Source organism: Gopherus evgoodei, chromosome 4, assembly GCF_007399415.2.
Source record: "Gopherus evgoodei ecotype Sinaloan lineage chromosome 4, rGopEvg1_v1.p, whole genome shotgun sequence".
In the NCBI taxonomy this organism is placed as follows: domain Eukaryota; kingdom Metazoa; phylum Chordata; order Testudines; family Testudinidae; genus Gopherus; species Gopherus evgoodei.
The window spans coordinates 96,458,035-96,474,901 of NC_044325.1; the positions used below are offsets into that span (position 1 = coordinate 96,458,035).

The window sequence follows — 16,867 nt, forward strand, 5'->3', positions numbered from 1 at the left end:
CTGTTCAATGCAGTAATATTGGCCATATCATAGCACAATCATATATAGGAGGAGATCCATGATGGAATTCTTTTAGAAGAGATTGGAAGGTCCTTCATCCTATCTGCAACTTCCATGAACAATTGCAAGGACCAGCTAAATGATTTACTCCTGTCAAGTAAAATGTTAAAACGCTCTGCTAACATCCAACATATAGAGTCTCTCCTCGTGTGTATGAGCATGAGGCTTCGGAAGAAAATTCGTAAACGTATTGCTGACTGATGTGGAAGTGAAAAACCATTTTGGTGAAAAACTTTGGATGAGGGCATAGGCATACCTTGTCCTTGTAGAAGACTGCATATGGTGGTTCAGATATGAGAGCTCTCAATGCACCTACTTTTCTTGCTGAGGTAGTTGCCACCAAAAAGGCTACCTTCATTGAAAGATGGAGTAATGAACAGGTAGTCAGCAGTACAAAGGGAGAACCCATTAGTTTTACCAGTACTAAGCTTAAATCACAAGAGGAACAGGATCCTCTACTTGGGGATATAACTGGTCCAGACCCTTCAAAATCCTGATTGATAATCACTCTGTTTTCTCCAGTCCTATGTCAATCCAGAAGGTTGAGAGCCAAGATAGCTGCTAGGTGAACCCTGGCAGAACTAATGGCAAGACTTCAGTGTTTCAGGTATAACAAATAGTCCGGCACATGTTATATTGGAAACCCCTTATTGTGGACCATACAAAGACTCTCTTCCACTTCAACAGATAAAGCTACCTAGTCTAAATCTTCCTACTATTCAAGATGATGTTTTGTAACTCCTTTGAACAGATCTCCTCCTGAGGTGTTAACCATAGAGCATCCAGGCAGTATAAGGGACCTCCTGGATGGAATGGAGATGACTGTGGGCCTGTGCTATCAGATCTGGGTCTTGTGGTAGTGTCAATGGAGCCCTAGTTGAGAGGCTCAGCAGTGGAAAAACAATACCACTCAAGCATGGTTTTGCTTAATTTTAACAACACTCTGTGAAGGAGCAGAACCAGAGGATGTGTGTACATGATTTTGTATTTCCAGAGAAATAGGAAAGCATCCATCAGATACTGTGCTAGATGGATGACGCTTCCTGTTGATGCAGGTTGCACACAGTTGGAAAATGAACCTGACTATATCTGGGCAGAGACCACTCGTGGTGACTTGTGAAACACCTGCTCAGTAGGTCTGCCAGACTGTTCTGGGCACCTAGAAGGTGGGAGGCTTTGAGATGGATTGAGTTGGTGACACAGAAGTCCCAAAGCAGCATTGCCTCTTGGGAAAGAAGTGTTGATATGGCTGGCCCCTCTCCGTTCAAACAGAACATGGCTGCATGTTGACCATAAGTATCAGCAAATTGCTTCCCTTGATATGGGGAAGGAAAATGTGACAAGCTAGAGGAATGGCTTTCAACTTTTACATTATATGGAGAGCTAAATCCTTAGACCAGAGCGAGCCTCTGAATCTACTGAGATCACAGGTGGGCCCCCCAACATAGGGCAGAAGCATCCATAACCAAACTCAGTCAGTTGATGGGATCAAACAGAACTCCCACACATACTGGATTGGTCTATCTACTAGTCGAAACAGTCTAAGAATGATGTTAGCTCTCAAACCACCGTATCCAATGAATGACAAATAGAGGAAAACACCAAGCTCAGCCAGCCCTGCAGCCTTCTAAGTTGAAGCATAAGACTTGGGGAGAGTACAGGCAGGAAAGGCTTGGCAGTGACTTGATAAGGTGTAAATGGATGAATATGAACTTTACTTTGAATGTTTGTTAAATTTTAATATATTACAATCCGAGAGAGAGTGTGAATGGAGAAAAGGTTTGGTGAGTTACTGAAGAAGTCTGCAAAAGGAGGAAACCAAGGCAGGAGTCATTTGCAAGGTCACCCTAAGGTCACAAGGGTGTGCTAAGTTGTTAGCCACAGAGTGATATTCTGCAACAGTTGTAACTGGGATGAAATAACCAGTGCCTGCATCAGTGCCAGATGGACCCTTCCTAAGCCTGAGCTACCCTTTTCTGTGGCAGAGCAAGAGGAATTCTGCCCCTTAGAGCTAGGACACACTGACGGTGACCTAGATTTATGCCCCTTAGAGGAGTGGTGATCCTTTCTTTCTCTGACCTCAGAAGTTTTACCAGTTGAAGAAACTTTCTTAGAGATGTGACCCTCAGAGCTGACAGAAGTACTTTTGAAGAGGACTGCTTAGAGTTTTCATTCCCAGCCACTCCAGGACATGAAGAGGGGTATCAATCTCTCCAGCAAAAGCAAATTCAAGCAAGTCTCTCTTATGTTCTGTGTTCTGCTTGTGAATGACTTGCAAATGGCATCTCTCTCTCAGGAATGTGCCTCTCACCAAGGCATAGTGAGCATCACTGGCTTACAAGATGGACCGTTATTAAAACCTAGAGACTTTTGTTCTGCTCTAAGGGATTGACTTAGCAGCAGGAAATCTCACACAGAAAAGAGATTTTTTGGTTGGTTTGTTTGGTTTTTTAAAAAAGAAAACATTATGGAAAACATATGATTGACAAAGGCCATGTCTATACTATTACTTATGTCAGCAAAATTTATATTGCTGAGGGGTGTGAAAAAAGAAACCTGTGATCAACATAAATTCTGCCAGCATCAGTGGTAGTCTGCACAGGGTGACAGGATATTTTAAGCTCCAGTCACTCTTTAGCCTCTTTGCTGAGACTTTCAACTAGGATATCAATTAGTTTCTGTTTGGAAAGTTGTGGGTTTTTGTTTTTTCAGTAGATACATACTGATTGGGAGCTAGATTCGCTTTCACAGTTCAGATAGAAATGTATTATTATTTCTTCTTCTTCTTTGAGTGGTGTCCCTATGAGTGTTCCATTTCAGGTGTGCCTTTGATTGGAGATTTTCTGCTGCTGCAAGTTGGAAGTTAGGCAATATCTGAGCTATTTGTTCACTGTGGAATCCCCTTTATGTGTATAAATGGTTCTAAATACCTTTAGATAGATAGTTAGGGTATGTCTACACCAATGGTTCCCAAACTTGTTCCGATGCTTCTACAGGGGAAGCCCCTGGCAGGCCGGGCCGGTTTGTGTACCTGCCCGTGTATGCAGGTTCGGCCGATCACGGCTCCCAGTGGCCGCGGTTCGCTGCTTCAGGCCAATGGGAGCCGCGATCGGCCGAACCTGCAGACATGGCAGGTAAACAAACCGGCCCGGCTCGCCAGGGGCTTTTCCCTGCAGAAGCAGCGAAACAAGTTTGTAAACCACTGGTCTACACTATAGACCTTACAACGGCACAGCTGTACCAATGCAGCTGAGCTGCTGTAAGATCGCTCATGGAGCCACTCTACACTAATGGGAGAGAGCTCTCCTGTGGACATAGCTACTGCCACTCATTGAAGGTGCTTTAATTATGTCAAATTCAGCATACTCTAATCTGCTCCTTCACCACTTTTAACATGCAGCCTATGCCAAGGCTGGTGGAAGGTGGCACTATGCTTGGGATGTTGTTATGCCAGACCTTTTGCCCTGCTGAAATTGAGGAAGGATCTTGCCCCTTTGATTTTCAGAATTCAACTTTCTAAAAAAAAACCCAACCACCAATCTTCACAAAAAAAAATCACTTAACTAAAACAACAGTCTTGAGGGTAACTAAGATTTGCTTTATCCTCCAGAAACAAATTGATGAAAATTGGCAGCCATCTTTTTCTTTGAGGAGTTTAGGAAATAGGAACTACAGGGTGTGTTTCAAGGTTCATATTGACAGTAAGGAGCTGAGGGACCAGAGGATCGGAGGTCAAAAGTTCTGAAAAGCATTCTAATGTCTTTAACAGCCCTACGCTCTTCAAAAGTATACCGCAGGTAGTAGTAGATTGTATAATCAAGAAAAATCTGACCTGATATTCTTCTTTCAGTGCATTCAATTCACTTTCCATTCTGAGATTTGTTTGGGTCAGTCGCTGAAACAGCTGCTGCATATGTTGTAGAGAATAATCTCCTTATGAAATAAACAAATCGTGGTATATTAAATCAGTTTAGTTTGTGAAGTTTGAGCATAATGAAAATAAGGGGTTTTACAAATACTTTATTTTGATTAACAAATGTGTTCTTTCCTCAGTCAATAGATTACATAATTTACATTAATATAACTATTTCTTTTTAAATTATCAGTATCAGTTTTGGGAGGGGGTTGGTGGAAGATGGAAGAGCAACTCAATGCCTCTGTGCCCTTTTTCTGTTGAACAATAATAGTAATGTTCTTCTCAAGGTATTTTCTTATATGAAACCACTTGACGAACAGTTCAGTAGCAGTTCTGGGCCCCTCTGAACAAGACATGTTTAAATGCGCCAAATTCTATCTGCACTTCACAGTTTTGAGTTCAGCACATTTGGCAGAGTAATGTTATGGCAATATATCACACTGCCAGTTTGGAATACCCCAGAGGAAACAGGCAACCACTTTCACAAATGGATGACCCTGAAAACTGTTCTCCATCTTCTGAATGTAGACTCTACTGGGCTGGAATTTACACACAGTAATGGTGTATTATGACATGAACATCCGAATGTTGTGATACTGTCACGGCCGGCTCTGGATTTTTTGCCACCCCAAAAAAAAACAAAACAAAACAAAACAAACCTGCAGGGTGGCTGGAGCAAAAAACAAAACAACAAAAACACTGCGGGGCGGCTGGAGCCAGGGTGCAAACTTTCGGTGCCCCACTGCCTTGGCTAGCTGGAGGGAGGGGGAAGGAGGGGAGAGTGGGAGTGGCCAGAGCTTCCTTCAGGCGGGGCGCTCACCACTTGGCCCCTCCCACTGCACCACCTGCTGGGAGGGCGCCACGCCGCTCCTGCCTGCAGGTGAATTGTAGGTCGGTAGGGAGGGAAGGATGCGGGCTGGGCTTGCTGCAGATCTGGCACTGGCTGGGGCAGACGGAGTGTGCAGCCCGCTCCCAGCAGGGTGCTCCCCTCCCCCATGCTGCCACCGCCTCCTACAGGGCAGCCGGAGCAGCAAACCAAAAAAAAAAGAAAAAAGGGGCAGTCGTGCCACCCTAGGATTGGGCGGAATGCCGCCCTTAGAATCTGCTGCCCCAAGCACGAGCTTGCTCGGCTGGTGCCTGGAGCCGACCCTGGATACGGTTCAAGTTTATCAGACTTTGCAGCTAGAATCTGATCTTTCTGGGGTATATCCCCCCCAAAATGCAATGATGGGCCCATTGGAACTAAAAATAACACAGGCATTTTTAAATTTTGAGATTAATTTACAGCGAGATAGTGAATCCCTTATTTGTGTGAGCAGTTACTCACACAAGTATTCCATTGATTCCCAGGAGTAACTACTCACCACTGTATAGGGTTCAGTGTGGCTCTTAGGGATTTATTCATGATGGTGAGGGACTAATAACTCTCACTTATTTAAGTACTACGTAATACTGTGTAAAATTCTTCCCCAGCTTTACTAATGCAAACTACAGTCTGACCTGCAATATGCTGCTCTTCCAGTTTTGGGATTCTCTTAAGAAGCAGACACTTGTGCCAAATTTGTGGTGTTTGTGTCATGGTGAACAGAAGGTATATCTACACTGCAATTAGACACCTGTGGTTGATCTCTGCCAGCTGTCTCAGGCTTGCGGGGCTGTTAATTGTGGTGTAGACATTTGGACTCGTGAGCTCCAGGACCCTCCCATCTTGCAGGCTCCTAGAATCCAGGCTACAACCTGAGCCTGAATGCCTGCGTCCCAGTTAAACAGGATGAAACCACCAAATTTAATTTTTGTGACAAGTTTTGAGCTCAGATCTCCATACATGAAAGGCCAGTACACTAATCCAGTATACTACCTTACTCCTGAAGGACTCCTATTATAGTACAATCCTAGAGTCTTAAAATTTCTCATGTCCTGCAGAGAGAGAGAGAGTCTCTTTTTAAGAAGAACTCAGGGTTGTTGAATGGAATACACTCTAAATAGCAGGAAATGCTCTCTGGGACAGATGGAATTTAAAGACTGCAGGACTGTATCTTACTTCTGAAGGATGTCCTCATCTCAAGAAAAATAAGATTTGAAAGAGAGGACCACCCAAATAACTGGTTGATTAAGGTGTAAATCACCCTGAAGAATGTAGACTGATTAAAAAAAGAAAAGACGACCAAGGTATCTTCATAACACACAGAAATGATGACTCTGACAAAGCCTGCTAGCTAAAGCAGATGTGATGGAGAAAATAAAAGCCACTTACATGAAACAATATGTAAGACACATTTCTGAAGGTCCCAAGATAGAGAGAATGACCTAAACAAGCACTATATATCCACAGATCCCTACAGAATATGCTCCTAAACACTAATCCAGTAGCTACTAGTAAATGATTTGCACAGATGCAATATGTGACAATTGATTTTGGGATAGAAAATATTCTTAAATGTTGAATGGAATTGAAAGAGAGACTCATACATTAATTTATCTCTAAAGAGATTCAAACCTGAAAGTTTTCTGACTTCTTTCATATACTATAGGTAGTCTCCCTCTTTCAGGCAAAATCAGGTAACTAAATGTTTAAGTATTAGCATTTGTACACAGAATTAGAGACCAGATGGAGGTCTGAAAGTCTACTGGTACAGAGGCTGAGTTAAGTGACTGGTTACATGCCACAGTTAGTAGTTCTGCAGTTTGATATGTGAGTTCCTTCAGAACTCCTAGGTGAATACCATTTGGTCCTGGTCACTTATTACTGATTAATTCCTCAGTTTGTTCCAAAACCTCCTCTACTGACACCTCAGTCTGGGAGAGTTTCTCAGATCTATTACCTAAAAAGAATGGCTCAGATGTGGAATGTCCCTCTTATCCTCTGCAGTATAGATCGATGCACAGAATTCATTTAACTTCTCTGCAATGACTGGTCTTCTCTGAGTGCTCATTTAGCATGTTGATCATCCAGTAGCACTACTGCTTTTGACAGGCTTCCTGCTTTTCATGTACTTACAAATAATTGTGTTGTTAGTTTGTCTTTTGCTAGGTGCTCTTCAAATCTTCTTTTGTCCTGCCTAATTACAGTTTTGCTCTTGGCTTGCCAGAGTTGATGCTCCTTTCTATTTATCTGAGTAGGATTTGACTTCGAATTTTTAAAAAGGATGTCTTTTTGTGTCTAACTGCTTCTTTTAGGGGTTTTTAGTGATGGTGGAAGCAGGAGGCTCTTCGTGGATTTTTTTTAATGGGAATATGTTATATCTTTGGGGGCAGCCGGTTTAGGAAGAAATCACTTGAGGCCAGACAGCTAACAAAACTACCATTTATTTACAGACACAGAGCTCGCCTAACCAGCCGAAGCTGGTTGGGCTATACCCTAATAATCTACCTCAGTTGCCATAGGAACAAAAACCATGACAACCAAATACACAACATATTCCTCCCCCCCCAATAAGAACATCCCCTAAATAAAACACACACTAGACTGGAGAAGGAGGGTAGACTGCCCCCATTCCCGGCTAAACCCTGGGGATTATTTTGCCCCATAACCGTGGGTTCGCCCTAGCTAAAGATCCAGCCGATGAGGAGGCCTTCTGTCTCTAGGTGGATTATGGCAAACTTCTGGTGGTGTTGCACCCAAAAGTATCATGGGCTCAGGGTCCGCAGCACGAACAGATGAGGATGTGGTATCAGCTCGTGCTGGGCAATGGGGTATCTCAGCCACTGGCAGTAATGGAGGAGAACAGTCAGGAACAGGTGATTCGGTGTCTCACCGGAAGAGGTGAAGTCAGACCACTCAACTGCGGATGTGTCCTGAGGACTGGCATGTTCTAGCAACAGCTGATCTACATGTCGCCACCAGGTAAGATTCTCTGCAATCCGGACTGTGCGGAAAACAGATCCTGTTTGAGTGATGTTAGTGGCGGGGACCCACTTAGCTCTGGAAGTGTAATTCCGAGCCAAAACTGGCTGTCCCGGGCTAAAGGTTCGGTCTTTTGCTCTGGGTGCCCGTCTGATAACTTGATATTGCTGCTGATGTTGCACAATTTGTCGGGGTTCAGAAGGTTTCAGCAGATCAAAGCAAGTGCGCAGTTGTCGTCCCATCATTAGAAAGGCTGGGGATGCCTGAGTCGTAGCATGAGTGTGTTTCTGTAGGAAAGTAAGAAGGTATCCAGACACTTTTGAATGGAGTATTGTCCCCTTGCTGATTTCAAAGCGTGTTCATTGTCTGCACAAATCTTTCAGCTAATCTGTTGGTGGATGGATGATATGGTGCTGACGTGATGTGGTGTATCCCATTTGCCATAAAATTTTGAAACTCCTGAGAGATGAACTGCGGTCCGTTGTCGCTCACAAGTTGTTCTGGAAGACCGAAACAACTAAAGAGTCCCCGTAGTTTTTAGATAGAGTGTCAACACACCCGGTCCTTACACCAGCATTCTGATGCCTGGTGATCTGGCTTACCACAGGGGTAACATTCTTGACTCTGCACAGTTTTGTGGGTAGGTTCTTGTGACACTTTTTGCACCCTAGGGGATGCACCGATGTATTGCGCCTCTCTTGTAACCAGTTCCATGGAGACAGCAATATCAACAGCCTTCTGTAATGTAAGCTGAGCCTCTGTCAGTAGGCGCTTCCGTATAGCTTCACTGTAGAGGCCACACACTAACCTGTCACACAGGGCATCATTTAACATCTTTTTAAATTCACAGTGTTCTGCTAGCTTTTTTAAAATTGCTAAAATTGTACAACTGTTTCATCTTTTTTTGGTCTCTTTTGTGGAACTGATATCTTTCAGCAATTATCAGTGGTTTTGGGGAAAAATGGGACCCCAGGATTTCCACGATGTCACTGTAAGATTTAGTCTCAGGCTTAACAGGTGTAGTAAGCTGCGTAGCAGGGAGTAGGTTTTAGCCCCTACAACACTTAAGAATATTGGCTCCTTCTTCGCTTCTGTAATGTCATTTGCAATAACAAAAAGCTCAAAACGCTCAGTATACACATGCCACTGCACTATATTCTCATCAAAAGGTTCTAGTGGCCCGGTCAGAGTAGATATGTTTTAGTTTCACTTTCACAGTCAGTGCAAACAAGCAGTTTTTTTTTGTTTGTTTGTTCTTTACCTTGACTTTTACTTCCTTCTGTTACTGGAGCAGCACCGGAATCCCATCCTCCGTCGCCACTTGTTATATCCTTGGGGACAGCCGGTTTAGGAAGAAATCACTTGAGGCCAGACAGCAGACAGCTAACAAAACTACCATTTATTTACAGACACAGAGCTCGCCTAACCGGCCAAAGCTGGCTGGGCTATCCCCTAATAATCTACCTCAGTTGCCATAGGAATAAAAACCATGACAACCAAATACACAACAGAATACTTGACCATACTCCCAAATGATACAAACATATGCATACACCAGACTGAAAGCATCACTCCATGAGGTATTTTTAGCACAGTTTAGGGTTGAGAGAGTCATTAAGTTAAACTCTAATAAGCATCCATTACCTACTTTTTCTAGTTCTACTGTCAAGTATTCTTCAAAAGCAAAGTCAAAATACAGTCTTCTGAGACTACGATGGTACTGCTAGATCACTCTTTAATGGGCGCTCAATGGGTAATGTGGTCAGTATTCTGTTCCTTCCCCTCCTTGAGAACACGTACATCACTTCTATGACATGCCTGATATAATGACCTATGGAGAGGGAATCTTTTATGACCTAAGAAAAATCACTTTTACATGAGATATCCTGCAAAGCAGTGTAGTACACTGCTATTACAGTCAATGTGTGTTTGAGTAGTTTATTTGGCGCTTGACACATGATCCCAATTTTAACTGGATGGACTACCAGTGAAATGCAAGTAATTGTTGGGTACCAGTGTGCAGAAAGAGGAAACGAGTATTCTACAATCCTTACTGCATATCCTTATTTAATACATATGTAGAGATTATTTTCATTGGCATGCCTGGTTTCTCTTGTCTGAAATTTAATAAATAAATGAAGACTTGGAAATATAATGTGGAAAACAAAATTAATAAAATAATATATTTGTCCTATTAATTGATTTGATATTAAACCAGTAAGATCCTGTTTTTATTATTAAAATCAACATTAAATTATGTCTGAAATGTAAACTGCTGAACACAGTTAATTTTAAGAGTTTAGCGCACATTCTTTAAATGGGCAAATATTTCTGATCACAAGTCTTATTAATCAACTTTAATAGCAAAATTGCATTAACCACTCACCTGTTTCTCTTCCTTAATGTGTGCATTTTCTTCACTGAGCTTTTTATTAATCTCTGTTTCCTTAACAAAATATAAAATGAACATTAAGTAATGTATGAAATATTATGCAACAATCTTTAATGTAATTTTATTAAAGAAAATATATTAATATTAAACTGATTTTTTCATCCTTATCGAGAGCTATTTAATGAAATTTAGTACTTGAAAGAAATTTGATCTTACAATCATAAAATCTTACATTATAATGTTAGTTTCCTAGAAAAAATGTAGTATTTAAAATCAAATAATTGTCATTAAATATATTCAGTTCTCCAAAAGGTATAGCAACATGTATGCATCACTTGGAAATCATTATAGCTCTGTTTTTTAAAAGAGCAATAGGAAACATTAGGCAACAAATGTTAAGAGCTTCTTGAATACCATTCTGATTTTTTGTTGTAGTTCTTGTAACTGCTGTTCCTTTGCTGTAAGATTGATGTTTTCTTCTCCCACCCTGTACTGACATGTGACCTTGGACCTTATCACGGTCTGTAGTTACTTTCTCAGTTCCTTAACATAGGAAACATGCATAAATAGTTCATCCAGTATCAGCATTGCAACTCAAACAGAGAAATCTTTACACTATCCTGACTCATGCCCTTTCTTTAAAAAGTACAGAAACACCAAAATAATGAAATTAAGTAATATGCATTAATTAATAGTAATGACTGTTTACGTTTAAACTATCAGTGTAAAAAAAAAAAAGCATCAAGTCATCTACCAAGAGCGGGTTGTATAAATATTGCTACTGTCTCTCCCTATTACAAAAGTACTAGAGTTACATTATAGTTGATGATGTTAGGGAACTCTGGGCCAAGCCATACAACAGGAGTAACGTACCCATTAGTACACCAATGACAACTTCTGTGTACTCCTGGGATATAGCAGAAAAAAAGGAAGAGCAGTGGATATCTGGCAAAAACAGGAACTGACCATAAATTTTTGGGATCTTTGCTTTCTCTGTAAAATTAATTACTTAATCTCAAGAGAACACTAAATTAATTTAATATTAGAAACCTTTACAACATGATTTCCCATTTAAATACGCCTTTGATTTTATAGCCTTTATAATCTTTTAAATGTCCTGCACTTTAAAAAAAAAAACATTATCTGTTTTCTAACTAGTTTATCCAAAGCGTCTAGTGCAGCAAATAAACAGCAAATGCTTTGATCTAATTAAATTACAACTTATAGTTCCTGGACTCATAAATATTGTGCCCTTTTCTCCCCCACCCCTCCTTTTCTGGTGCAAGGTAGTCTGTTTAATATCGCTCTCTCCTTGAGCACTCTGACGTTTACTCAGACAAACAGCAGAGGTTATGAATGCTGTTCACAGATAGTATCAAGAATTCTTCATGATGCCATAGTTGTGAACCAAGCATTCAGAATGGTAATAGTTTTATCTAGCAACTATGTTTGGTCTGTTTAACTTTTCTCTACAAAACTGGAATTCCATCTTATCACAGAAACAATGGTTTAACTGTTCTGGACAAATCATATACCAGTGCAAAAGAAAAACTGAAGATTATTTTGCATGTGAAAATCATGAATATAGAGTTATATGAAAGAATGAGTATAGCTACTACTATCAGTTCATTTTATAAACACTTTGTTTTCAATACTCTAGTCATAAGTGAATTTACAGTGCTGTTACATAGACAAAGTATAATTGTTTGTTTAATTGGATTACTGTAAAGAGAATAGTATTATTTTAGATATGTGATATTTTGTAATCTGAAAATCCAATTAGGAAATTTCAGTCTTTTCATACAAAAAATAGATAATACTCATTATGTTAGTTTTTACTGAAAGTGTCTATACAACACGCAACAAACTATATTTTCAAATTAAATGTAAGAGGGGGTGAGAGGTTGACTTTGTGGAAGTGGGTACTATGCTAATTTTTTGAATGCACTATCTGTATGGGAGACAGTTATTAGATTCTGTGTACTATAAAGCCCAATGGATAAGCAAGTGCAAATACTGTCTATGGCTCTGATACTGCATGCTTTCTAAAACTCAGGATTTACTGCCATGCACAAGAAAAATCCTACAAAGTAGTCAGTCTGGTCCTTACTTCTTATCTTGCACTGTTTAAAAACAAAAAACAAAAAAACCTATTATGCACATTATATTGTGGCCATGGAGGTTAGGTAGAGGAGTGGGAGATCTAGCTGAGGAAGATATATATTCATGTATATTTTCTTTTATACCAATATCGCAAATCTGGTAATCTATCTGACCACGTGGCTAGAGAAAATGCTAACAACCAGATCTAGAGACAAACCCGCCCACCAAGAGCAAGTGGAGAACTTTCTTTGGTGAGTGCGGGGGCCTAGGCCATTGCTTTATGAAGAATTTTAAGTTTTGAAATAAAAATAATTAAGTTTCTAGCCTTTATGACTACAAAGGTAACGTTCCAAATATGAACCAAATGTAACGTTTTCATCCAAACAATCAACTGTAAGCACCGGAGAATTATAGGTTGTAAAAAATAGCCAGCATGGGTTTGTCAAGAATAAATCAGACCAAACCAACTCAATTTCCTTTTTGGACAGGCTTCCTGGCCTAATGGATGAGGGGAAGAAGTAGATGCGATATATCTTGATTTTATTAAGGCTTTTCATTAGCAAATTAGGGAAATGTGGTTTAGAGAAATTACTATTAGGTGTGTACACAACTGGTTAAAAGACCATACTTAAAGAGTAGTTATCAAAGGTTTATTGTCAAATTGGGATGGTGGGGTCCTGCAGGGTCAGTCCTGGGTCCAGTTCCATTCAATATTTTCATTAATGACTTGGATAATGGAGTGCAGAGTATGCTTATAAAATGTGCAGATGACACCAAGCTGGGAGAGGTTACAAGTACTTTGGGGAACAGGATTAGCATTCAAAACAACCTTGACAAATTGGAGAATTGGTCTTAAATCAACAAGATGAAATTCAATAAAAACTAGTGCAAAGTACTACACTTAGGAAGGAAAAATCAAACACCCAACTACAAAATGGGAAATAACTGGCTAGGTGGTAGTAGATCTGAGTATATAATTGAATGTGAGTCAGCACTGTGATGCAGTTGTGAAAAAGGCTAATATCTGGGGTGTATTACTAGGAATGTTATATGTTAGACATGAGTGGCATGTGTCCTCCTCTACTCAGTACTGCTGAGCCTTCAGCTGGAGAACTGTATCCAATTTTGGGTACTGCACTTTAAGAAAAGATGTGAATAAATTGAAGACAGTTCAGAGAAGAGCAAACAAAAATGATAAATATAAATAAAACCCTCAGCTATGAAGAAAGGTTAAAAAAAAACGGGGCATGTTTAGTCTTGAGAAAAGAAGACTGAAGGAACCTGATGATACTCTTGAAATATATTAACAACTGTTACAAAGAGGACAATGATCAATTGTTTTCCATCTCTACTAAAGTAGAACAAGAAGTAATGGCTTTATTCTGCAGCAAGGAAGATTTAGGTTAGATATTAGGAAAAACTTTCTAACTATAAGGGTAGTTAAGGAAGGCTTCCAAAGGAGATTGTGGAATCCTCATGATTGGAGATTTTTAAGCACAGGCTAGACAAACACCTGTCAGGAATGGTCTCAGTTTACTTGGTCCTGCTTCAGCCCAGGGGGCTGGATTTGACATCTCAAGATCCCTTCCAGTCCTACATTTCTATGATTCCTAAGTCTACTGTATCTAAGCTCCAGTGTTTCAGCTGCTTCTTCTAACTTTCTTAGAGGTTTCTACCATACATATCAAGACACTGGTTGGTTTCAGGACTGCTATTGAGAACCCTGTAACCAAAGTGAACCTGACACAGAATTACGTCAATTTCATTCTAGTGCTGCGTGGGAAAGTTAAGAGATGCAGCTGAGGTACTGGACCCTTTGAACTGGCTGGTGGCCCTCTCCCCAGTCTTTTGTGTTGTCTCCACTATCTTCTCTGGTAAATTTTTCAAGCCTTGCTCAGTATAATTTTTAAGGGTTTGTTTCTTTCGGCTGTTATCTTTGCCAAGTTTCCATTTAAGCATTTCATAAATAATCATCATCAAATGCTTGAAATGAAACCTGCCAAATGTAATAGCTAAAAACAAATATCTTAAAATACAAAATATTGAGAATGAAACCTATGCCACAGTCCTCTTAAGACAAACTGACAAGTCTGCAGTTGAAAGGAGTCCAGGTCAGGAGAAGGCTATTTCCTCCCGCAAGCAGTAGAACTAGTCATCTTAAGACATTCACAATGTCCCAAGGTCAGTTCTAGAAATTTTGATATTCAAACATATATAGTCTGTCTAAAAACCAGTTAGATTCACTTTGCTTGGGGCAGATACACTTGTGCCAGTCTAAACTAGGAGACACTGCAGTTGCATATTGGAGAGCTCCAATCTGATGTCCTGGATCTGTATGTGCCATTCTCTTAATTTTGGAGATGTAACTTACTTTTATGGCTATGAGTACAAGATAAATGATATTATCCAGCTTCATACTCCTATCAGTAGCAACTATATGAGAGCAATTACTCTTGATCGGGGAGCTAACTTCCTAATGGCTGTGAAAATGGCTGACAGCCCACTGAGAGTAGAGCACACAGAGTAGTAAATTTATTCCTGCTCCAGCACTGAGGCTGGTTCAGGGACTAAGGGGGACAGGCAGCTTGTATCCCTCAGAACCTGGAGCCGTCACGGGCAAGATCAGCCCAGCACTAGTTAGGTCAGCCGTGTCAGTTGTACCCTGGATATAAGGACCCTTTTGGGCCTTGCAGCTATTGGTAATAGCCAGGATGTAGGAGACACCCCTTCTCAATCCCAGCTTGTTCTAAACATGCTTCAGTGTGATGGGGGTTCCTGCCTGCTTCATGTTTTCTGCAGATGCACCCTACACTATCCTGGAGCTACTCTACAAAGGGCCTCACTTTGTGATCACTTTGCACTGGCTAGGCTGGCATGAACTGACCATTAGCAAAATGAATCGGGCCCAGAACATTTGTGATTTAGTCCTGGCACCACTTTCAACATGACCCATATTTCCAGTCTGTAGTCAGAACTGAGAAGCCCCCTACACAATTGTAAAGCAGCAATGCAGTGTAAACCACTGTACAACCTGCTTGCTCACCATAAATGGTGCACAAGCAATCAAGCTGCTAAATGGCAGTGCTGATCAAAAATCGGATGTAATTTTTGCAACATTTTTATTGAAAATTCTTTTTTTTAACAGCATTTCAAAATTTTGATGAAATGTCAAAATTAGAAATTGTGATGAATGCTCCAAAGTTGTCTAGAAACATAATTATCAAGAAAACAGCCTCTTAAAGGTTTGGCTAAAAAGCATCAAACACCGAATAACTTCCTGAGGCTTTTTGGGAGCGGGAAGATTTTTTAAAAAGTAACAAAAGAACTCAGGCACGAATTTCAGTATATTTCTCTCAGAACAGAAATTTCTTATATCCACAGCTTTGACACACCACATTCTATGGCTAGTGTGAATTTTCCAAATCCTTTTTATTTAAGAACTCCGCTTACCCTCTTAATTATTTTATATGCTGTTCTTTACTTATCAAACTGTTTAAAAAATAGGTAAACATCCTGCCTTTATTGTAGTATTTGGCGCTTCCATCACTCTGTTCAAGAGGGTGATGAGGTCCCTACTTGAACAATAACAGGCAGGGAGTTAACTTGCAGTGTAATTCTCCCACTAGTGTTCAGTGTGGAGGCACTTGAAGAGTGAAGGTTCAATTAGACATTTACAAGAAAGCCAGGATACAAGAAAGCATGCTGTGGTAGTCAAAGGAGGAAAGGAGACTTTTCTTTCTTTGTATAAAAATAGTTTCTTTTAATTTATACCCCTAAACCTCAAGAATAAATCCTGGAGGTAAAAAAATCTTAGTGAAAGATTGTGTTTCTGGATGCGGTGTACAATTTTCTTGCCCTCAAATATGGAAAAGTCCTAATAATTATTTCATAAAATTGTTCTGGGTTTTTCCCTTTAACCAAAATAACTAATCCATGAAGTCTCAAACTGGAATTAGTGCAGGATCAGACCCCAGTTCCAGTGTAGCGTCTCAATTACGCAAAAGCCAGTTTTCATGGACTCCATACAATTTTGATCCTGCCTGAGAATGTGAACCATTCTACATAGATGACAATTAATTTCTCAAAGATTAACATTTCTGTGGTCAAAGGGCACCATATAGTTATATTTGTTCTGAAGAGGAAAGTTGTTTTATCTGCAACACACTGTTGAGATTAACCATTTTAAAACAAATCCCCCATTTTAGTTTTGTTTTTCAAAACAATTTACTTTTGGGGGAGTGGATATTTGGTGTAATGCTATTATTATTTGAATAATGTATTTGCACTAAAGAAGGCTTTTCTAAAAGCTCTAAAACCTCTTCATGATTTGAACACCCTTTTGAGTAATTTCACAATGTTGTGCTTTATCGTTAAGTTTCTAAGTATGATTTTAACAATAGACAGAGCTCTGATCTTTTGAATCAAACAGTCATTTTGGAACTTGGTGGTTTTGAATATGCATGGTGTGCCTTATTCTCTAGTATGCAACTAAAAATAAATTAGATGTAATTCGTGATTTATCTTTGCTGTTATTAAAGCAGAAAATAAATGT

General features: G+C 40.0%; 1 protein-coding gene across 1 annotated transcript in view; it reads right to left on the bottom strand.

Annotated features, from left to right (window-relative positions):
• Positions 1 to 16,867, bottom strand: part of CCDC73 (coiled-coil domain containing 73) — a 62,509-nt gene that overhangs the window by 32,443 nt on the left and 13,199 nt on the right. The window contains 3 exon segments of the mRNA XM_030562125.1: positions 3,893 to 3,990; positions 10,200 to 10,266; positions 10,627 to 10,755. Of these exon segments, the coding sequence (XP_030417985.1) occupies positions 3,893 to 3,990; positions 10,200 to 10,266; positions 10,627 to 10,755 (294 nt within the window).